Source organism: Mesoplodon mirus (assembly GCF_964341445.2).
Source record: "Mesoplodon mirus genome assembly, chromosome: 3".
NCBI classification, from domain to species: domain Eukaryota; kingdom Metazoa; phylum Chordata; class Mammalia; order Artiodactyla; family Ziphiidae; genus Mesoplodon; species Mesoplodon mirus.
The window spans coordinates 72,432,731-72,456,536 of NC_138978.1; the positions used below are offsets into that span (position 1 = coordinate 72,432,731).

The following is a 23,806-nucleotide window of genomic DNA, read 5'->3' on the forward strand; positions in this document are numbered from 1 at the left end:
AAGAAGGCAGTGACATTGATTCACGAAGCAAAAAAATAAGGTATCTGCCTTAAAGGAAGAACGTAACTTGGTACAATGAATATCTTGAGCTCGGGATAAATAATTGCAATACAATGTGATAAATGTTAAAATAGGTAAGTACTGGATGGAATGATGACACAAAAGTAGAGCTGATTAATTCCTTGTGTGAAACCAGAAATGCTTCATAGAGAAAGATACATTAGGTATAAGCAGATGTTTGTCAGAGCAATGATGATAACAAGGAGGAAGCTCCAGAAATAGGGGATTTGGTAAACCATAGAAAGTCTTGGGAAAAATGAACAGTTTAGCAGAACTGAAGAAACTCATAGGGCAAACGTGAGAACCAGGGGGGTAGGATCTCTTTATCTCACAGACTTTGAGTGGTTTTAAAATTTTTAATGTTAATTGTGTGGTGTGTGGGCCATTCCTGTCATCGTAATGTTCATTTTTTTTTTTTTTTTTTTTTTTTTTTGCGGTACGTGGGCCTCTCACTGTTGTGGCCTCTCCCGTTGTGGAGCACAGGCTCCGGAAGCGCAGGCTCAGCGGCCATGGCTCACGGGCCCAGCCGCTCCGTGGCGTGTGGGATCTTCCCGGACCAGGGCACGAACCCGTGTCCCCTGCATCGGCAGGAGGATCCTCAACCACTGCGCCACCAGGGAAGCCCCATTTTTGTATTTTTTAAACCGAGCCCAGTGAAAACCTTTTTTGAGCCCTTTTTCTTGTTGATTATAAAAACAGGGGGCAAGTGTTATGAGGCATTTATGCAATAAATATATATTTATACATGTGCACACACCTGTTTTTTTTTTTCTTTTTTTTAAAAAAGAGAGATCCTTACCCAATAAAAAGGTAAGTTAGCAGTTATGAGAAGGTCTGAAATCTCATACTAAAGAATCCAAGTTTCACCCAATGATGTCTATGGGAGGGTTAGTGAAAACAAGATTCAGGATTTAAGGTTTTCCCTACTGATATGAATACTTGCTTAGATCTAAAGATGTTATTATGTATATATTTCCATAGTATTAGTTCCTATAGTTGCTGTAACAAATTATCAAAAAATATGAATAATCTTGTGACAAATTATCAACAAACTTGGTGGCTTAAAGCAATATACATTTATTGTTTTACAGTTTTAGAGGTTAGAAGTCCAAACTGGGTCTCCCTGGGCTAAAACAAAAGTACAGCAGGGATGACTTCCTTCTAGGAGCTCTGGGGGAGAATCGATTTCCTTGCCTTTCTCAGCTTACAGGAGCTGCCCATGTTCCTTGGCTTGTGGACTGTTTCTATCTTCAGAGCCATCAATGTGTGGTTGAGTATGCCTCGTACGGCACTGCTTTAACAGGCTCCCTCTTCTGCCTCCATCTTTTGTTTATAAGGAAATTTGTGATTACATGGGACCAACCTGAAAAATCTAGGATAATTTCCTCACATCAAAGTTAGAGGACTAGCTGGTAGCTGGTTAATTCTCCTCTCCACGTAACCTAACATATTCATGTGTTCTGAAGATTAGGGTGTGGGCATTTTGGGAAGACGATTATTCTGCCCACCACACATGATTTGTATACATTGATTGAACAGATTACTTTTTAAGTATCTTATTCCAATAGCACTGTCCTATAATGATAATAATAATAGGTCATATAAGAGATCAAAAGATCAAATAAAAAGTTATCACAAATACTCTAAAAATGTTTAAGACATTGGCAGGCAGCTCATCTTTCTTGAGAAATGCCTCAGCCAAGCAGTAGAAAGATTCATTCAGATATCATTTTATTTGTTAGTGTAAGATCTGACAGACTTCACTTGAACTGCTGGAGAAATTAAGTTAGAATCACAACATTTAGTGTATTGGCACACTTTTACAGATATGTGTAGAATAATTACATATTTTTTGAAGTAAAATCACTGCTTCTACATTTTAATGAGAAAACTTGAAGATAGATAGAAGCCTTACATTTTAGCAGATATGCCTTAATAGAGGAAAACTGTCAGAAAATAGATCCAGTGTGAAAGTTTATACAGTTCCCAGTGATTTCTTTGTTATAAATAACATTTTTAAATGTGTATTTTTCTGAACAGAAAAAAATAACAGTTCACTTTATGAATACTTTCATATTTACAATGCCCTTTTAAAAATAGTAAGTTAAAAGAGAATATTGTGATGTCAGCTACAATATTTCTAAAATTAAAAAAAAATGAAGAACTCAAATATGCTAGTCTAATGAGATACAATATTTTTCACTACACTGAAAGGTTATGGAACAGAGTACTTCAGGTTTATATACACAATTTTTACATTTACAGGCATGAACAATATTATATTTTGACACATTTATGTACTACTGAATAAGCATTTGAAGTCACAATCTGTGAAATAAGTATAGAAAGAGCATATACCTCATTCTGACGTTAACTTAAAAACAGAACAGAAATGTTTAGTTTTTGTGTGTGTGTGTGAAGTTTTGTGTTTTTATAGACTATTAGAATAGAAAATGGATATAACAAATACAGGTCTAAGTTGTTTCGGTAGAAATTTAAGTTCAGAACAATTCACAGAATGGTAAGATGTGTTTATTCAATTGCTTGTTTTATCTCTAATTTCCCATCTAGTTTACAAAACAACGAGCTTGCTCAAAATATGTCTCATTGTTACAACCGTCATTCCCTTTTTACTGTTTTATATTCTACCTCTTCATTCTCTTATGTTCCACTTTCTGTAACGGAGCTCATTACCAAGGTGATAGGGGACTAGTTTCAAAGGCAACATGAATCAAGAAAATATCAAGCCAGTGGTTTCCTTCAGGACATTCATATATTTTTTGTGTTAGAAAGAAAATCTTTCCTTGGGTGCAGTGATATCACTCTGAGAAACCAATTACTTTCCAAATATCTGCAATACTATTTTTGACATAGCTAACTAAGTCATGTAGGAAAGCTTACTATAGCTATATGGTATATAATTTTATCTCGTATTATCTACAGTTCTTACACAGTAAACAGAAAAATGGACTTAAAATATTTGATTAGTATTAACAATTGGACAATTTGTTTGGGTCATTTTTATACATTGGCCATCCACAGCTTGGCTTTTTTATTTCTGTGTAGCAATAATGATCCATAGTTCTCTCTGTTTACCTCAAACATCCAAAACAACAAGGGACATTTTTGAACAATCTGTAATATTCTTCTTGGATCTAAAAAAAAAAAAAGAAAAAGAAGAAAGTAAGAAACGTGAAACATAACTGTAACAATCACATCAAATTATTTTCAAATCACAACAAATTGTTATATTTGGTTTTCTAAATTATTGTTGCTTTCTGATTATCTGTCAGAATATGCTCAAGTGAATGTAAGCTGTATTTATACTCCTACTAGCAAGTTTTTTAAAAGCACATTTCCCTATGAACAGCTAAACATTGTGATTATTTTGACACTAAAATGTACTGCACTTAGGCAATAGAGGCACAAGTCATAAATTTATGAGAATGAGAATTTTTATCAATTTGGTAACTGATGCTACATAAATATGCTATAAGGTTGACAAAAATAACAAATTGCTTACCTTTCTAGATAAAACACACAGGAATAAGAAGATGAACATCCCCTGGAAGGCATTGCTGACGGTGAAGAGGTAAGCTGTCACCACCGATGCATGTACAACATGGAGCACTCCAAAGATCCAGGTGGTGCCAAGGAGGAACAGGAGAGCAAGGGCTCCTCTGGCACAAGACCTAGAACAAATTTGCAATGTTCCAGCTAAGAAAGCTATGCATACTTAACTTTTCCTCAAATTCCTCAAATTATGTGGGGAGTCAGTTTTTGAATAACCAAGAAATCTTCGGTAAAGACCACCAACAATTTTGAAACTGAAAAATTATGCTATAGTTGCATGGGACAGGCTAGGGTATACTCGTGCACTGTGGCTGAGATGTGCTTCCAAATTCAAGGCAGCATTTTTAAAATCTGGTATTTTTCGAGGAATTTCCTTAATCTTAAAATATTTTCATCTGTGTGTATGCTTTGATCTCAAATCTAATGTTGCAGGAACTCCCAAAGGTAAGACAGATAGCTGTTAGGAAGTATTCTCCCTAAGAAACCTTGAAGAGAATACCATGTGGATTTAGGTCAGCACATGGGCAGGACATCAAAGGATACTTCTGCTTTCTTTTCAGGCTTAGGAGAGAACATGTAAAATATAAAACAAGATTTTTTTTTTTTTTTGCTTTTGCAATACAGTTACCTCAAAGTAAGTTCATGTTAGAATGCTGATTTCTTAAAAAAAATACAGGCACATACTCACTTTTACACATTTTCAACTTATTGCCTGTGAGTTTTGGTAAAACAATATTCAATCCTGCTCACTGAAGACACTGCCTTGAAAATGAGGTAACTAATACTTATTTTCTCATTCATTCTTAGTGCAATCATTCTTTCCTGCAGAAGATGTTTTTGCAGTGTACCACAGGAAATGAGTCATTCTCAACTTTATTAAAGCCAGCAAACTACATGTAACTATGAATGTTGAGGAGTAAAAGAAAGTAATCAATCAAATATTTGCTAAATCCGAACTATAAATCTTGTGCAAGATATTGAAACTACAGGAGTGTTCCCAAGAGACCCAAACGTCAGTTGTTTCTAATGTTCCCTACAGTACACTTCAGTTTTTCCTGAACAAACCATTTTCAAGGTCTCAATAAATCAGTTTTAAAGGGAGGGAGCTGAGGAAAAATCATGGCGGAATGCAAACTAGAAATCACAAGGAAGAAACACTGATACTAAGAGCTGATAAATGCTTTGCAAAAGAAGTTCACTAAGGCCAACTTTTGTCTTAAAATGCAGTCATCATCTTTTCGTTCAAAGGGGAATATGTTCCAAAAGATTGATATACTTACCATTTAATCTGTGGTGATTATAGGTTTATTAAACATATTAAATACTATTTAGCAATACTATTTAGTATTCTAAATATGATGGGGGAAACTGTGAAATAATCATTTAAAAAATGTCCTTCCAAAAATTATTTCTACTTTAAGTTACTAAAGCTTTTAATCACTAAAGAAAATACAGTTGAAGAAAGACTTACCTTATGTTCTCACAGCAACTAACTTCTGGTTTCAACCCCGCAGTGTGACGAAAAACTTTGTATATAATAACTCCAAATGCCAAGAGATTAACCTGAGAATATAAATTAATTTCAACAAAGAGATAATTTTCATAGTAAACTGGATACATGTAAAGGAAATAAACAAATAGCAAAGATATCTAATAAATAGAAACCAATAAATCATGGCATTTTTATGTATATTAAGAAGTACAAACCCTCCGGTAGACATATGCAAACAAATATGTGGTTGATCTTTACAATATCACTGAAAATTGTCAGTACAAATCACAGCTAGTACAACTTGCCAGATTGTATTAAGCACCTGTTAAAGAACTTCTTCAGATGCTATAATCACTTCTACAGATTGATGAATTACCTTCTGCCAACAATATGGTTAATATACATATTAAGATAAATTTTCGTTTGAAAAACTTTATGAACACTTGAGAAATCAAATTTTTGTTCATGAAATTGTGTGCTGTTTCTTTGAAAAGAAGTTTTAGTGATAGTTCTGTCAATCCTTTGAAAATTTAAACTGGAAAAGAGAAATTGAAAGGAAATTTGAAAACAACAAAACACCCTTAATTTCTACTTTTAGAAAATGTTTGAATGTACTTTTGTATGGTTCATCTAGCTATCTCTCCTAATATTATGTTGAGATTTCTGTTCCCTAAATTTAATCTCATAAACTTTCAAAATATTAATCAGTGAAATATATGTTTAAAGGCATATGCATTTTGATAAACATTTATATTCTATTATATATATTCCACAATATCGGTTATATAGAATGCATGGAATTTTTACCCCTTCTAAAATGACTGCATTATGAAAAACTTCCTCTTCTTTTCTTTCCTTTTCTTATACTTTTGGAGACTTGTAAGTCATATGTGCAGTGTCAGAGGATTAATTGAGGGGTATATTTTAAATGTATATCTATTTTAACATAAGCATACTAATAATAAAAATATTAAAATTATATAAATAACTTGTAGGTTAATCCTTTATTGAATATATTTTATTAATCCAAACAAATTTTTCAAAAGCCAGTTTGTAACTACAGTAGCAAAGTGCAATATTTTAATTTTCAGCTAACTCTTATACTAGGATTTCAGAAATTTATAGAAAAATTCTGTTTTTTCTTCCATATCCTAAGGATTTTATATAGCTTCTAAAAATGAAATTTACTAGTTACTATTATAAAAAGCAGTATAAAATAATGGATCAGATAATTTCATGTTGTCATATCTCCATGGAGAGGTCCTTGAGAGAAAGTCTTGGAGGAATATGGATCTAGTCCCTTCTTCCTGCTTCTAAATGCTTATTACTTCAATTATACGATTAATTAATTCTAATTACAGTAAGGTTTCCATACAAAGAAAGACTTCAGCAATTGCAGAGGGGAGATAAAATATAATTAAATTGATTCAGTTGACAAGTTTCGCCCTATTGTATGCTCAAATAACTAACTGAAATGACAATTTAATAATATTTAATTTTACAAATAGTCTCTGCTACTTATGAAAGAGAGATGCATAGCATTTTCTAGGCTTCTATAGCTATAATTTCTTTAAATAAATTTGGGAACAACACTTGTATTTAATTTTATAAACATATATATGTTTTTTAAAATAATAAAAAGTATTAAAATTTGGTTAGTATAAATAATATACTCAAAATATTATTGGTTTGAAAATCTTCAAAGAATTTTTATGAGTTGTTTATATTGAACTTGTTAACTCAACAGAAGAGTTATAAGATAAAATAACTTTAAATGTTAAAATAATTGTTCACTAATGCATAAATTTTCTAAGTTAGTGATTTAAATTTATAATATTTATTAAATAAAGTTTCTTAAACTTCTGTTATTGATAAAACAAATTTGAAAAATAGTTGCTTATATTGTTATGGTTTCTTAGAAATGCATATACATTTTGGATATGCTTTTACATCATATGCTAAAATAGTGAAGAGTAAAAATGGAACATTCTTTATGGGTGATCTAGCTGTGGAAAGTACATGTTTTCTACATAAGAGGGAAAATGTTTACATACTTATAAAAACCAGGTGCTGCTAGACAATTCTTAGTCCATAAACATATTTTCGCAATTGTAAGATAAAACAAATTAAAGCATTTTAATCAAAAGGTATTATGGTTTTATGCAATGAAAACAATCACAAATACATTGTATTATCAATGACAATAATACAAATATATGGAGCTTTTTATTTGCATGTATTAAAAACATTTTATAAAGGGTCAACTAAGTGTCTGGTGTATTGGTGAGGTCTGGGTACGTATTAATGAACAAAACAGACACTGCCCTTTGTTCTCATAAACTTATTAAGAAAATAGATAGTAAAAAAAAATCATACAAATACTTACAATTCTACAAACTGTGAAAAATGCTACTAAGTCACAAATTTAGACTGTTAGGAGACGCAAAATGAAGGTGGACTACAATGAAGGTTTGGGAAGTATGTCTCTTAAGATTTAGCATTTTAAACCAGACATGACGACTGAAAATGCATTAGCAGATCAAAAATGAGGGAGAAAAGCATTCTATGGAGCAAAATGGCATAGAAAAAAGCCATGAGGCTTAAGAATATGGTATGCCTTTATGGAATTACCAGCAGTGGTGGCTGAAGTGTAGTAAACATAGGGAAGGGTAGCGGGAGACAAGGTAGACAAAAGATGAAGAGTACTTAGATTTTATCTTAAATGCAAAGGTTTTTTAATTTATTCTTTCACTCAAGAATCACTTATTCACTATAGTCCTTTTCCTCAAGGAACTTACAGTACAGTGGAGGAGATGGCCAGTCAACAGGCAAGTACACATTATTTAGGAAGTGCCATGCAGTTGTTTGCAGAGTAGAGTAGAAGGACACAGGTGATGATACACTAATGTATGATTTCTAAGCCAGTCTTGAGTGACCAGTAGAGCCAAAGGAGTGAAACACAAAGAAAATAAGTGATTTGTCTGGATCTCAGTTGCTGGACCTGTCTATATATACTCACTGACTCAGACTCAGTGGCTCCAAATAATATCCTTAGGCTCCATCTAACTTTTCTGCTTGGAAATCTAATGGGCATCCTGAGTTAAAATGTCAAAAATTAAACTGCTATTCTTCTCCTAAAGAACCTATTTTTGGGCTTCCCTGGTGGCGCAGTGGTTGAGAGTCCGCCTGCCGATGCAGGGGACACGGGTTCACACCCCGGTCTGGGAAGATCCCACATGCTGCGGAGCAGTTAGGCCCGTGAGCCATGGCCGCTGAGCCTGCGCGTCCAGAGCCTGTGCTCTGCAACGGGAGAGGCCACAACAGTGAGAGGCCTGCATACCGCAAAAAAAAAAAAAAAAAAAAAAAAGAACCTATTTTTGTTGTAACATATCCCACCTCACGAAAAAAAAGTTATCTCATTTTCTAGCAGATCAAGTTTATTCATCAGCAAACCTTTCATCTCTACCTTCAAAACATATTCAGAATATGACCACCACTTACCGTCTTCACAGCTCTTATCCTGGAAGAGGCCACCATCATGCCTCTTCTGGGTTATTGCAAAATCCTCCTAATTGGTCTCTCTGCTTGCATCCTTGCCTTCCTACAATCTTTTCTCATTACAGCAGAAAGATTGAGACTTTTAAAATGTAAGTCAGACCACTTCTGTAGTCAGAACCCTACAAGGGCTTTCTATCTCAGAGTTAAACCTGAGGATCTCACAATAGATTCTAAGGTCTGAAATGATACACTTCTTCCCTCAAGTCCTACTTCTCTGTGCTTTGATCACTTCACTCCACTCACATTGGATTCTCTGTTCTTCCTCCAGCACACAAAGCATGACTTCAGGCCTTTGTCCTTGCTGGACCTTTAGATATCCCCTTAGCTCATTCCCTCACCACCTCTGTTTAAATGCTCTTTATCTACCTACTGCCTCCCAGTGTACCTTTGTGAAAAACTGAAATCCAAATGATAAAATCAGATCCGAATTCAATTCTATGGAAATGCAGAGCATGATCGCACTCTACTGTTTTGGACAATGAAAATTCTGTATGTCAACATATTCTTCCCTTGCCTTAGTCAGTAGAAAACTGACAAAGACTTTCCTTAATTAAACCACAGTCAAGTTCCTCTGAGCCCTCTTCTCATCTTGGCCTCGACCCTGAGCTTCAGTGACATCCTTGCAGTGCCCAGTTTTAGCAAGAATCCTTCTGAATCAGCTTAGAGAGGATTTTTCCCACTCTTGATATGTGATCATTTTCAAATTCCTCATCTCCCGTCCTTGATATCTGATCACCCTGGCCTGCCATTCAGTAAGAAAACTCTTAAAATAAGTTTAGCAAGAATTCTCCCTACATTTGATGTCTCCTCTTAGTAGTTTTTCATCTGCTATCCCCACCCACTACCTCACACATAACCTGTTCCTTGGCTGTAAATCCCCAGTTGCCCTTATTGTATTCAGAGTTGAGCTCAATCTTCCCTATTTTGATAGTTTTGACACGTCTCACAATAGTCTGGAATAAAGTCTTCCTTACCATTTTAACAAGTGTCAGAATAATTTTTTCCTTAACCAAACTCAGAGTCAAATCCAAGGTCATATTATAATATTCAGCACATTTGGGATAACTGGAAAAACCTAAATTTACTCTTTTTACACTGCCTGCATTCTTTCTTTATCCATAAATATATAAGCTACTTTAAATTCTTTTTCTAATAGAGTAAAAAAAAAAACTTAAACAAAGAAACAGTATCACCTAAAGGCACATGACTTTACTTAGAGGTGGAAATTAAGTTGAAGCTCTATGCATTTTACATGGTACAGAAAAGTATCTTTTGGGAGGAAATGTTTTATGAAGTAATCATGAACAGTCTGAGATGAGATAAAAACAAAAGCTCAGAACAAGGTTACGTAGAATTAAAAAGTATTTCTAATAATAAGAAATAGTTTGCAATTATTCCAGAAGTAATGACTTTGAGGACTGATAGAGAAATATCTGTATTTTAGGTTAAATAGTTGGGAAGATACTATTAACACTGTGTTTACAAGCAATGGCTACAGCAACAATAAAAAAACTTGAATACTTCAGTAAGTCTTTAAAATATAATAGAAATCATTAATATTAACCTTAATTAGGAAAATGTTGCCTTCAAAATGATTCACACTTTTGCTCATTAGTGCTTACCTATGTGTGTTGATTTTATAAGCTGTGGTTCCCTTATTACTTATCTCTAACGTTAGTGTCACAAAAAAGCACAGGGGCTAATTAATGACTTGTGAATCAACAAAGTCATTCATTACCATTTTTGTCTCAATTTTTAAAATACAGTTGTAGTTTGTCAACCAGGAGTCCATAATAGTTTTCCAGGAATAAACAGGACAAAGACCTTACATGGCAAACATAAGGACTCTGAAATTCATTGCTGTACTTTAGACTGCAGAAGAGAATGAAAATAGTTGTGGAAAAAAATCATTCAAAGTCCTGGAAGCTTAAAATCAGTTCCCTTGCTTCATCTTAAGGGATGTTTATCTATACAGAGATCTGTTTCTTCACTTCACTGATACATGCAGTTACTTCAAAGTTTGGCACACATGTTTGACAGAGTGCATTAAAATTTTTTAAGTGCCTTAGTTTTTTAAACTAGAAATTTAAATAGATGGGCTGGTGAGAGAGCGAGAGCTAATTCTGAAAGATTTTGACCTACAGGTACATTCAACCCAAGGGCTTCAAATTCAGACTTCAGAATAAAGCATCCCAATCAGTCATTTTTTTTCTTAGTCTTTTTCTCAATAATTGATGAAGCCATCTATATGCTGATGTCAGATCTCACCAGAAAGAATGAGAAAATTTCTCTTACAGCACTTTTAGTCTCATGCTTTAATTTTTCATATATATCAAACAGGATCTAGTTCATTTAAGAATGTGTCATGATCACAACTGCTATATCCTTTCAAATAGTTTTATTACCTTTAAATTAACTGGCCTAGAACAAAACTGCTTCTGCCATGGACAAAAGGTGGGTTTCTACTGGCTTACCAAGAGGCCATAAAAAAATAAAAATAAAAACATTCTCAATCCCTAGGCCACTGCAGAGATGGCTGAGTGGCTTTTAATTTAAGCTTTATAGTGCAAAGATATAATCTATTAAATAAAAAAAAAGTCTACTAGCTAGATTGGAATTAAGTACTTAGAGTTTTGTCTTCTGTCTGATTTTTTAAAAAATTATTTCCCAGCTGGAATCACTTATTTACATGCCTTAGTTACAGTATATTCATATAGTATTGGGGTATGTGGTAAGTGGAATAATATGACCCTTCCAAAAAAAAAAATGTCTACACCCTAATGTCTGGGACCCTGTGAATATAGCAAAAGGGATTTTACAGATAGAATTAAGGTTATAATTCTATGCTTAGGATAGAAAGACTTTAGGATAAGAAAGTTATCCTGGATAAAATAAGGACTCAATGTAAATATGTGAGCCCTTAGAAACGAAAGAGGAAGGCAGAAAAGATTCAGCAGAAATGGCACAGAAGGCAGGAGAGATGAGGCATAAGTGAAGGTCTAAGAGACAGACGATCAAGCAGGCCATGTGTCAGGAAATGTGGGAGGCTTTACAGATTGAGACTGACCTCTATCTAACAGTCAGCAAAGAAATCAATTGCATGAAACTGAATTTGGCCAACAATCTGAATAAACACAGAAACAAATTCTCCCCCAAAGCCTCCAGAAGAGCTGATGCCTTGATTTTAGCCCAGTGAGACTCTGAGCACAGGAATCAGCTGAGCTGCACTGTGCCCAGACCTCTGACCTACCGCACTGTGAACTCACAGATTTGGGGTGTTTTAAGCCACTAAGTTTGCAATAATTTGTTATGACAGCATTAGAACACTAATACAGGGTGTTTCTATTGCTAATTATATAGGTATAGATATAAAACACCCTATAATTACAGCATTTCTTATTTTTAAAATAAAAAAATTAAATCCAGCTTAAAATAAATATTAATTTTTCAATAACTCATAAATATTATTGATGTTCCAGATATTTGATGGGTAGTCAATTATATGAAAGCATTTATTATTTGTGGATTCTGCTTCTGTGTTTCCTAAAATAAAAAAAGATCAAGACAAGTTATAACTTGTAAAAGACGTCCTTTCCAGCAAGTCATAAATGCAGTTTGTACTTTCAGGTACCTGTCACATTTTCTTCATTATAATACCTGTCTTTATAGGCCTTTCTCATAGTGCTGCCAGATTAGTAAATAAAAATATAGGATGCCAGTGAAAGTTGAATTTCAGATAAACAACAAATTAATCTTTTAGTATAAGTATGTTCCATACAATATTGAGGACATAGTTATACTTAAAAAAATAATTTGTTGTTTATCTGAAAGTCAAAGTATGTGGGCATTTGGACATTTGTTTGACAACTCTGACTTCTTAGCTTTCAAGCTATTTTCACATCTGATCTTTTCTATACTCTGAGGACACTGACTTCTTAGTAGAAAACCCCAAGGACATTATCCTCTTGATGAAGGCTGATCTATAACTGTTTGAAAAGAGATCTCAAAAGAAGAGAGGGTCAATTTTCAGAAGTTGCAACCATTGTGGAGCCTGAACATGTGTGTATGTGCTAAGACTGATAAAATACCCTGAAGGTATATAGTGGCTGAAAGCACATATAAAAGGTTTGAGCTCAGTAAAGACTATAACCAGGCTCGGCAGAACTCCCCCTGGAAAGCCCAAGATCTGCATGGTGAAGCTGTGCCAGGAAGCAATGGATTGGGTTGGCACCTGTTAAAAACTTTTTGCTAATAAATTAATATTTAGAAACTAAATTTCCAAAGTTTAGATGCGAAATTGCTTTAATATAAATTTAGGGAAAAACCCACAGAAATTATGATGTCACCGTGTTTGTTGACCTTTTGTCAGAATTGTGGAGTGGAATAACTTTTCCCCTACATATACCTCCATGACACTGCTAGGAAGCATTTCTCTCCTAACATCACAAACCTCATCTTGTTTAACATTCCTGAGGCTCAGAACTGAGCATCTTGGGAATATCTACAGAGCTAAGAGATGCTTCTCTCCTGAAATTATTAGCACCTGGCTCAGGAGGGCGTAGACTACAGAGAAATGGGAATGTAGTCTACAAATTATATGAAAAAAAGTAATATGAAACATCTGAAAAAATCTGAAAACAATATATTTAAGTAGGTTCTAAATATCATGAGAGGAGAGTATCCCTCATAGATTACTCTGGGGTATTAAGAGTATTCCTGATACTTCACTAATCAATCTCTTGAGATTTACACTTTAAAACACAGCAATACTCTCCTACCAGGCCTTGACTGCTCGGATATACAACTGGATGAATAGTTTTTCTGGTATAAAATAGCATTTTTCATATACTCGATGACTACTATAAAATTGAGGCTCAAATCAATAACAAAAATAATAACTAATATTTATTGTTTTCTATGTGCCAGACACTATTCTAAGTTTTCCTTATTTATTCGTTTATTTAACCCTCACATAAACTTTATGGGGTAAGTTTTCTTAGTCTTCTTAATATTATCGTTACAGATGTTCCCTGATTTACGATGGTTTGATTTAGGATTTTTAAACTTTATGGTGGTGTGAAAATGATATTAATTCAGTAGAAACCGTACTTCAAATTTTGAATTTTGGTTTTTCCCGGTCTTGTGATATATGGTATGATATTCTCTTGATGCTGGGCAGCAGCAGTGAGCCTCAGCTCCCAGTCGCACCACTGTCACCAGGGTAAACAACCAGTACAATGACAAATATCTGTACCCATACAACCACTCTGTTTTTCACTTTCAGTACAGTATTCAATAAATTACATGAGGTATTCAACACTTTATTATAAAATAGGCTTTGTGTTAAAATATTTGCCCAATTTTAGGCTAATGTAATTGTTCTGAGCATGTTTAAGGTAGGCTAGGCTAAGCTATGATATTTGATGGGTTGGCTGTATTAGATTCATTTTGACTTAGGATGGGTTTACTGAGACATAACCTCATTGTAAGTCGAGTAAGATCTGCATCATTACATTTATTTCACATTTATGGCAACAGAGACATAGAGAAGTTAAATAATTGGCCCAAAGTGAAACAGTTAAGATGTAACAGAGCCAAGATTCATACCTAGAGGACAGATTCTACAGTTTATGCTCCTAAGAACTCTGCAAAACTACCAAACTACAGATGAAGGATAGGTAAAGAGAAGTTAAATTGACATCTAAAAGTTTAAGAATTTGTTTAGACAATTATTTATTTTGACTACTAATAGTAACTTTATTTTAGAAACGGTTGAAAGTAGAAGAGGAAAACATTAATGAGTAGTGACTTGGTTAGCTATTAGGCGTTAGTGTTCATTGAACTTAGTCAAGAAACCAGTAACACTGAACAGGATGTAGTGTTTTATGCCAATGATCCCCTAATGGAGACACCTGCCTTCTGTTCTCTGTGGTCAAGGATCTAAGAAAGTGATAGTCTTTCCTGTGCTGGTTAATAAGAAAGCTTTATATCCTTTAGAGTTCAAATATGGTTACTGGGTTCATGTCAGTGGTCTAAGTGGAATGCAAAATAATCTACTGTTGCACAGGAAAAACACATTAGAATTCCTATTGATATTTTTTCCAAGGAAAAATTAAGGTTTACTACATAAAATATAGAGGACACTGTTGCCCTCACTTTTTCTACATCACATGTCACACGACAGATATAAGCCATTGGGAGGGATAAGTGCTTGTTACCAAAGGTAGCAGAGTCCCCCCTCCCCCGCCCCGCCCTTTTGTTATCTTTCAGCCTCCTGCAGCGTATGGAATGTGTACCTGCTAGGTGGATTTCCAGATCACATTATGTAGTTTAATAAAGTAACCTTAATAAAATGAAAAAAGTAAGATCTAATGTCTCCAAGTACACTTTGCATTAAAATGAATACTGCTAAAGTATACACGAAGGAGAAAATGACACAACTGACTTTTTTCCTACTACTAGACTGAGTTATTTGTCAGACAAGTTGAAAGTCCATGTAAGTCAGTCAAGTTAAAATCCACAAATGGATTCCAATTCCAGCTCTGACATTTAGTTATTTAATTCCTTGTATTACACATTCCTTGTCTGTAAAATATGGATAATATTAGTACTTATTTCACAGGGTTTTTGCATGTATTAAATTACATAATTAATGTAAAGTACTTAGAATAGTGTTCAATATATACATTCCCAACAAGCATCAATTATTATCACTAATAGTTATTAATTCATATGGAAAGATGTTATTCCAAATTGTCTCAAACATTTGAAGTGTCTAACAATAAATATAGTGAATATTTACTAACAATTGGATAAACATTATTTTGTCATAGTCTCATTGGACCTATAAATAGCACCTTAAAAAAACAGAACTTTTATCTGTCAGTCTTTATTTTAGGCAATATGTCTTCAACAGAAAATTTAAGATCTTTTTTTCCACTTTCAGGATTTTCCTCTAAAATAATGTCAGGAAAACAAATACTTAGATATAATTCAACAATAAGTCAATTCTTTATTGTTCATGTAAACAATTTCTCACTTTTGTTAAAACTCCTCTAAGGTAGAATTGAAATTTCAGGGTCAAAAATCTAGCTATTTTTAAGAATTTTATAGAAAAGGAAGGAGTAACTGTATTTCAAAGGGCAATCAATATGTAAAATTACCAGAAACCTTAATATAAGAAATATATTCTTAATAAATCCAATATGATATTCTAGGATATTTTATGGGAGAGGATAGTTATCTTTTCTTACATCACTCTAGTGTAGAACAGGGGTTAGCATACTTTTTCTGTAAAGGGCCAGAGAGTAAACAGTTTAGATTTTGAGGACCATATGGTCTCTATCATAACTACTCAATTTTTCCTACCATTAAAACAGCCTTACAAGAATATACAATGAAGAAAAGACAGCCTCTTCAATAAATGGTGCTGGGAAAACTGGACAGCTACATGTAAAAGAATGAAATTAGAACACTCCCTAACACCATACACAAAAAATAAACTCAAAATGGATTAAAGACCTAAATGTAAAGACAGACACTATCAAACTCTTAGAGGAAAACATAGGCAGAACACTCTATGACATAAATCACAGCAAGATCCTTTTTGACCCACCTCCTAGAGAAACGGAAATAAAAACAAAAATAAACAAATGGGACTTAATAAAACTTAAAAGCTTTTGCACAGCAAAGGAAACCATAAACAAGACGAAAAGACAACCCTCAGAATGGGAGAAAATATTTGCAAATGAAGCAACTGACAAAGGATTAACCTCCAAAATTTACAAGCAGCTCATTCAGCTCAATATCAAAAAAACAAACAACCCTATCCAAAAATGGGCAGAAGACCTAAATAGACATTTCTCCAAAGAAGATATACAGATTGCCAACAAACACATGAAATAATGCTCAACGTCATTAATCATTAGAGAAATTCAAATCAAAACTACAATGAGGGGCTTCCCTGGTGGCGTAGTGATTGAGAGTATGCCTGCCAATGCAGGGGACACGGGTTCGTGCCCCGGTCCAGGAAGATCCCACATGCCACGGAGCAGCTAGGCCCGTGAGCCATGGCTGCTGAGCCTGTGTGTCCGGAGCCTGTGCTCCACAACAGGAGAGGCCACAACAGTGAGAGGCCCGTGTACCACAAAACAAACAAACAAACAAACAAACAAAAAAACTACAATGAGCTATCTTCTCACACGGGTCACGATGGCTATCATCAAAAAATCTACAAACAATAAATGCTGGAGAGGGTGTGGAGAACAGGGAACCCTCTTGCACTGTTGATGGGAATATAAATTGATACAGCCACTATGGAGAACAGTATGGAGGGTCCTTCAAAAATTAAATATAGAACTACCATACGACCCAGCAATCCCATTACTGGGCATATACACTGAGAAAACCATAATTCAAAAAAAGTCATGTAGGGCTTCCCTGGTGGCGCAGTGGTTGAGAATCTGCCTGCCAATGCGGGGGACATGGGTTCGAGCCCTGGTCTGGGAAGATCCCACATGCCGCGGAGCAACTGGGCCCATGAGCCACAACTACTGAGCCTGCACGTCTGGAGCCTGTGCTCCGCAACAGGAGAGGCCGCGACAGTGAGAGGCCCGCGCAGTGCGATGAAGAGTGGCCCCCGCTCTCCGCAACTAGAGAAAGCCCTCGCACAGAAACGAAGACCCAACACAGCCAAATAAATAAATTAAATAAATTAAAAAAAAAAAAGAGTCATGTATCACAATGTTCATTGCAGCTCTATTCACAATAGCCCAGAGCTGGAAACAACCTAAATGTCCATCATCGGATGAATGGATAAAGAAGATGTGGCACATATATACAATGGAATATTACTCAGCCATAAAAAGAAACGAAACTGAGCTATTTGTAATGAGGTGGATAGACCTAGAGTCTGCCATACAGAGTGAAGTAAGTCAGAAAGAGAAAAACAAATATAGTATGCTAGCATATATATATGGAATCTAAAAAACAAACAAAAAAATGGTCATGAAGAACCTCGGGGCAAGACGGGAATAAAGACGCAGACCTACTAGAGAATGGACTTGAGGATACGGGGAGGGGTAAGGGTAAGCTGGGATAAAGTGAGAGTGTGGCATGGACATATATACACTACCAAATGTAAAATAGATAGCTAGTGGGAAGCAGCCGCATAGCACAGGGAGATCAGCTCAGTGTTTTGTGACCACCTAGAGGGGTGGGATAGGGAGGGTGGGAGGGAGGGAGATGCAAGAGGAAAGAGATATGGGGATATATGTATATGTATAACTGATTCACTTTGTTATAAAGCAGAAACTAACACACCATTGTAAGGCAATTATACTCCAATAAAGATGTTAAAAAAAAATAACAGCCTTAGACAATACTGAAACAAATGAATGTGACTGTATCCCCAAAACACTTTATGTATTAAAACAGGCTATGGCTATTGTAGACTCCTGGTATAGAATCCAAGATCCATAAGGGTAAGGACTTTTTAATATTTTATTCACTGATGTATTCCCAAGGTATAGCACAAAGTCTGACATATAAAAGATGCTCAATAAACATTTGTTGAATGAATATGAGGATGAAGGGTGGTATGCCCCAATCCCAGGTATCCTTAATGGCTTATGTAAAGGAACATTCAACCATTAATCTGACTAAACATTTAAAAAATTATATTTTGTTACATCTTGCATCTTGCAGATTTTGACAAAACAATATATCACTAGAAATCTATAATCTGTAGATCAATATACCAATGGAAACTGAGAGAAATAGTTATCAAAGTGTAATGACTCTCTAGGAATAATTTTGAGAAAAGGGAAATAATTAAGTTACATCTCCTTTATTTTATGAATGGATACCTTGGGATATATAAAACATTTTGCATCTAACAGAAACCACAGACCTATGGACTTTATGAGGTATATTCATTAATCAGACTTGGGCACACAAAAGTCTTAATCAACAAGTGGGCAGAAAACTGCCTCATTAGGAAAATATCTTCCCACATCCCCCCTGAGGTAATAGTTAAATAATTGCTCTATTTTATTACGGCTAAAATTCCATAGCAATATATAATCATCTTATGACTTAAAAAATATGCACACTTCATATTTTTAACATGTTTCCATTAGGAATATTTTAATAGCTGGATATTTTCAATGTTTGAAAGAATAATTTACTAGTCTCCAAACAGAATTAAAAGGTGGAGAGAACTAGAAATTTAGAAACACGAAGGGTAAAGTGGCCTCTGTGGGTGTAAGTGAATTTCATGAGCTTATTTTTATGGCTGGTTTCAACTGCAGATGGTTATAAGCCATAGAAAGATACTAGAAAACAAAGGTGAAGTAGAAAAACTATATGTGAAGAGTATTTACAACAATTGTTCGATTTAATGTGACAATGAAAACTAATAATGAAATTTAAGATATAAACAAGGAAAAATGTTCCTCGTATATGCTTGCTGTATAAAATGAGGATAGAGGTTAGTAACAGTTAAAAAGTTTATACAAACATATAAATCATTAAGCTGTTACTTAGCATCTGATAGAACTTTAACAATTAAATTCAAAGATGTATCTAGTTATCACCAATATAAAGATAAAAATAGAAGAGGGACATAAGATTGTCCCCCAAATTATTAAAAGTTTTCCTTTTTTAAATTTTAAAGGATGTTTTTATCTTTTTAATTTTGTTTGTTTCTTTTTTTTTTTTTAACAGTAACTCTGTATATAGAGTTGGCATTGCTATCCTCATGTACATATTAGAAATCCAGGGCATAGAAAGGACTCCATAATATGTGCTTTTTACTAATCATACTACTTTTTAAAAACTCTGATATTATTTGGCTAGGACCTCATTTTATTCAGTTAAACCTAAAATGCCAATGAAGATAGATCTAGGTAGATAGATAGATATAGCAATTATTCCTAAGGTGAAAAGAAATAAAGTAAAAAAAAGAATGAAATAATGCCATTTTCAGCAACATGGATGGACCTAGAGATTATCATACTAAGCGAAGTAAGCCAGACAGAGAAAGACAAATATACAATATCGATTATATGTGGAATCTAAAAAAAAATAAAATATACAAATGAACTTATTTATAAAACAGAAAGAGACACACACACACAGAAAACAAATTTATGGGGGGGGATAAATTAGGAGGTTGGGATTAACATATACACACTACTATATATAAAATAGATAATCAACAAGGACCTACTATATAGCACAGGGAACTATACTCCATGTTTTGTAACAACCTATAAAGGAAAAGAATCTGAGTATATAAAAATATACATATATATATGTATAACTGAATCACTGTGCTGTACACCTGAAACACGACATTGAAAATCAACTATATTTCAATTTAAAAGGTGATATGCTGGGCTTCCCTGGTGGCGCAGTGGTTGAGAGTCCACCTGCCGATGCAGGGGACACGGGTTCGTGCCCCGGTCCGGGAAGATCCCACATGCCATGGAGCAGCTAGGCCCATGAGTCGTGGCTGTTGAGCCTGTGCGTCCGGAGCCTGTGCTCCACAACGGGAGAGGCCACAACAGTGAGGGGCCCGCGTACCGCAAAAAAAAAAAAAAAAAAAAAAAAAAAAAAAAAGGTGATATGCTATAATGACTGCTTCACATGTTATCTCTTCTGAGAAGTCTTCCCAAAATAACCCCATTTCCACGATGATGATTTCTTTCTTTAAATTTCCTTTGGGGAAAAGAATTAACATTTTTGACTAACTACTGTACTTGGTGTGTCATTTATTTATTCATCCAACAGTATTACTTGGGTGATTATTACTCGGCAAACCTCAAGGATAATATAGTGAGAGAAAATCCATAAGGTTTTACTCTTAGAGAGCTTACAGTCCCCTGGGGGAGACAGATACGAATCAGTTATTGATCAGTCATTCAAACTAACTCCCGTGTAATTATAAATGGAGGAAAGTCTTCAAAAAGAAAAAAAAAAAAAAAAAAGGGCTTCTTTGTAGGCATATAACAAAAAGATTCATTATAGACCAGTGAGTCAGGGATGACTTTCCTCAGAAAGTGTTGTTTGAATTGATATGTGAAAGGAGTTAACTGGATGAAGGACAGACAGAGGAAAGCCACGAGGAGTGTTTTAGTGTGGAGGTGCTGAAATGGGCAGCTACATAGAACTTCCGAGAAACTATAAAGCAGTCAATGTTATTAAAACACAAAAGCCCATGGGAGGGTCATGAGAGATGAGGCTGATCAACAGACAGGGGCCAGAACATGCAGTGCCTGCAAGGGACAGTGTCCACTTTATCCCTGTTTGCTGAGGCCCAGTATTTGTTACTTCTGTTGCCCAGTGTTCTGCTCAGTTTAGAATTTACTTGAGTTTTTTATTTGTTTTCAACTTAATAAGATAAGCTCAGATATGTTTGGCAAGCTCCACCTCCAGCTTCTGCCATGGCTCATGGGGTACTGCGTGAGAATCACGTGTGTAGTGACCATTCTAACTTTCAAATGTGCCTAAATATGGAAGATAACCAGCAACATGTCACCTCTTTCCGGACCTTATCCAGATATGATGTAAGCATCACCTTTCACCCAAATACGCTCAGGCACAGGTGGCTAAGGACAGCCACCTCCTTCGTGTATCGGGGTAGTGGAAGGATTCAAAATGTCTATCATTGTGAATCTATTATTATCATTCAAAATGTCTATCAGGCATGTGGTGCTCTGTTCCAAATAAGTGTTACTCTGTAGAAAAAAAAAAGTACTTTTGAAAATAGCTTTTTGAATAGAGCTGTTTTATAGGTCCATCAATACAGTGAAACCAATTTGAAGTATTTTTTTATTATCTACTTTTCACTTTCAGAAAGGTCCTGATTTTGATGATAAATAACCTAGTAGGTCACTCTTATCCTTGGCTTTGACCCCAAGAGCAATGTAAAGCCATGAAAGAGGTAAACAGGGGGTGAAGAAATGTTCAGCTTTGCTTTTCCAAGATGTTACCTCAAGCTTACTGAAGTGTTGTCTTAGAGTTTTCTGTGTATACATGTCCACCTGGTACACTGTTTGGGAGCAAGGTCTCTCTACTTATATCTCCTCAGTTTCTAGCACAGCCTTAACTGGGGCTTTAATACTTGATAAAATTTTGACCTATTCTGAAGCATTCAAAGTATTGTGCTTATTTTTTCCCAGGTTATTTTTTCTTTTCATACTCCCTGTACTTTTATTTTGATTTAATACTACCTATACTGATTGTGTTAGTTAAAAAAATCGTATGGACTTTCCAAAGAATTCAAAAGAACAAATTATTTTTTCTAAAGAAAATAAATCTGCTAATTAGAAGTATGGAATTAAGGACAATTAAAAATGGCTGAAACACCAAATTTACCTTTCAGCTTTTTCTTGATAGGAGAAAACTGAAAAAGGAATTTGAGCAACTAGATGTCATACAGGACATTGAAAATTGCTTACTAATGAATATCAATGAAAAGAACAGTAAACATCCAGACTATCTGTATCCCATATACTGATCTATAGTCTGATATAGTCAGGATTTCCGGTAGGATTTTTTTTTTTTTTTTTTCTGTACGCGGGCCTCTCACTGTTGTGGCCTCTCCCGTTGCGGAGCACAGGCTCCAGACGCGCAGGCTCAGTGGCCATGGCTCACGGGCCCAGCCGCTCCGCGGCATGTGGGATCTTCCCAGACCAGGGCACGAACCCGTGTCCCCTGCATCGGCAGGCGGACTCTCAACCACTGCGCCACCAGGGAAGCCCCAGGTAGGATTTTTTGATTAGTTGTTAGATATGCTTGGCAAGTATTTAGATAAAGCAATACAAAATGGGGAAAGAGACATCTATAGTAGACAAGATCTCCATCATTTTCAGTGAAAAATAATTTATTTTGACATTTTCACTAAGTAAAACAAAGAATTGAAAGTTTATGAATAATTTTTAGAAGGAATGTAGTTGCTGCGTCTCTGACAACTCACCTTGAAACCATTTGTGCAATCTGGGAGATGGGAACAAGTTTTTCATCGACCTAACAAAGATCTACTCTCTTCAGTCTCTTGGGCAAGGAAAGATGAAAGAATATATGACAGGGAAACAACACAGAATATAAACTTGGAAAGCATGAGCTTGCCTCTACCATTCAGTTGTTGGGTGATTCTGAGTAAACTGCTTAATCTCTATAAGCCTTAAAGTAAGCTTCCACTTATTTAAAATACAGTCAAGGGCTTCCCTGGTGTCGCAGTGGTTGATAGTCTGCCTGCCGATGCAGGAGATGTGGGTTCGTGCCCTGGTCCGGGAAGATCCCATATGCCATGGAGCGGCTGTGCCCGTGAGCCATGACCGCTGAGCCTGCACCTCCAGAGCCTGTGCTCCGCAATGGGAAAGGCCACAACAGTGAGAGACCCACGTACCGCAAAAAAAAAAAAAAAAAAAAAAAGCTGTCAAAATTGCGGCTCTTACCCAAATGAGTGTGAATGAATCTCTAATGAATAAAGGCTGTGCACTAACACTGAACAACTTGGGCTCTCTTTTTGAACAGAAACCATCAGGAGGCATGTTTTTTTTCATCAGAAGGAATTGTAAATGTTCCTTTCTTGGGAAGCCCTGAAACTAGAAACAACATTTTTATATGAGAAACAGAAATCAAGACAGAGACACGCAGATAGTCCATTCTCTCAGAATGAGTAGTTTATATTTTGCAGAGAGTACTGAAGGGGACAGAGGGACATGATACATAATTACAGGGAAGATTAAATATTTTCAGATGTGTAGAACAAGAGCTCAGCAAATGCTAACAAAGACTGATTCAAATAAGGGTTCACTCTTGTTGCAGACCAGCTTGGGTAAGGACGCTGTATTACACTAAGAGGATGAGCAGAAGTAGAAGAATGATCAGAATATGTAGTGTGCTCTTGGCTAAAGTTAAGTATTTTTATGTATTCTTACTGAGTAGTAGCTTGAAGATTTCATTTGTTAGCTACACAAGAATGTACATAATTTGCTTTAGTTTAACCAGTTCTCAAGGAATTGGTACACTTCTTTAAAAAGCTATAAATAGTAGAACCCCCATAGGTATTTATAAATAGATGTCAAGATTATAGTTACTAGATCTAGTGAAAAT

General features: G+C 35.2%; 1 protein-coding gene across 2 annotated transcripts in view; it reads right to left on the reverse strand.

The window, feature by feature from the left end:
- Positions 1–1,121: 1,121 nt before the first annotated feature.
- ADGRL4 (adhesion G protein-coupled receptor L4) overlaps positions 1,122–23,806 on the reverse strand; it is a 129,820-nt gene continuing 107,135 nt past the window's right edge. For both annotated transcript variants that reach the window (XM_082615682.1, XM_082615681.1), the window contains 3 exons: positions 5,105–5,196; positions 3,584–3,752; positions 1,122–3,215 (listed from right to left, as the gene is read on the reverse strand). In XM_082615682.1, the coding sequence (XP_082471808.1) occupies positions 3,153–3,215; positions 3,584–3,752; positions 5,105–5,196 (324 nt within the window). In that variant the 3' untranslated portion in view covers positions 1,122–3,152. The remainder of the gene's footprint in view (positions 3,216–3,583; positions 3,753–5,104; positions 5,197–23,806) is intronic.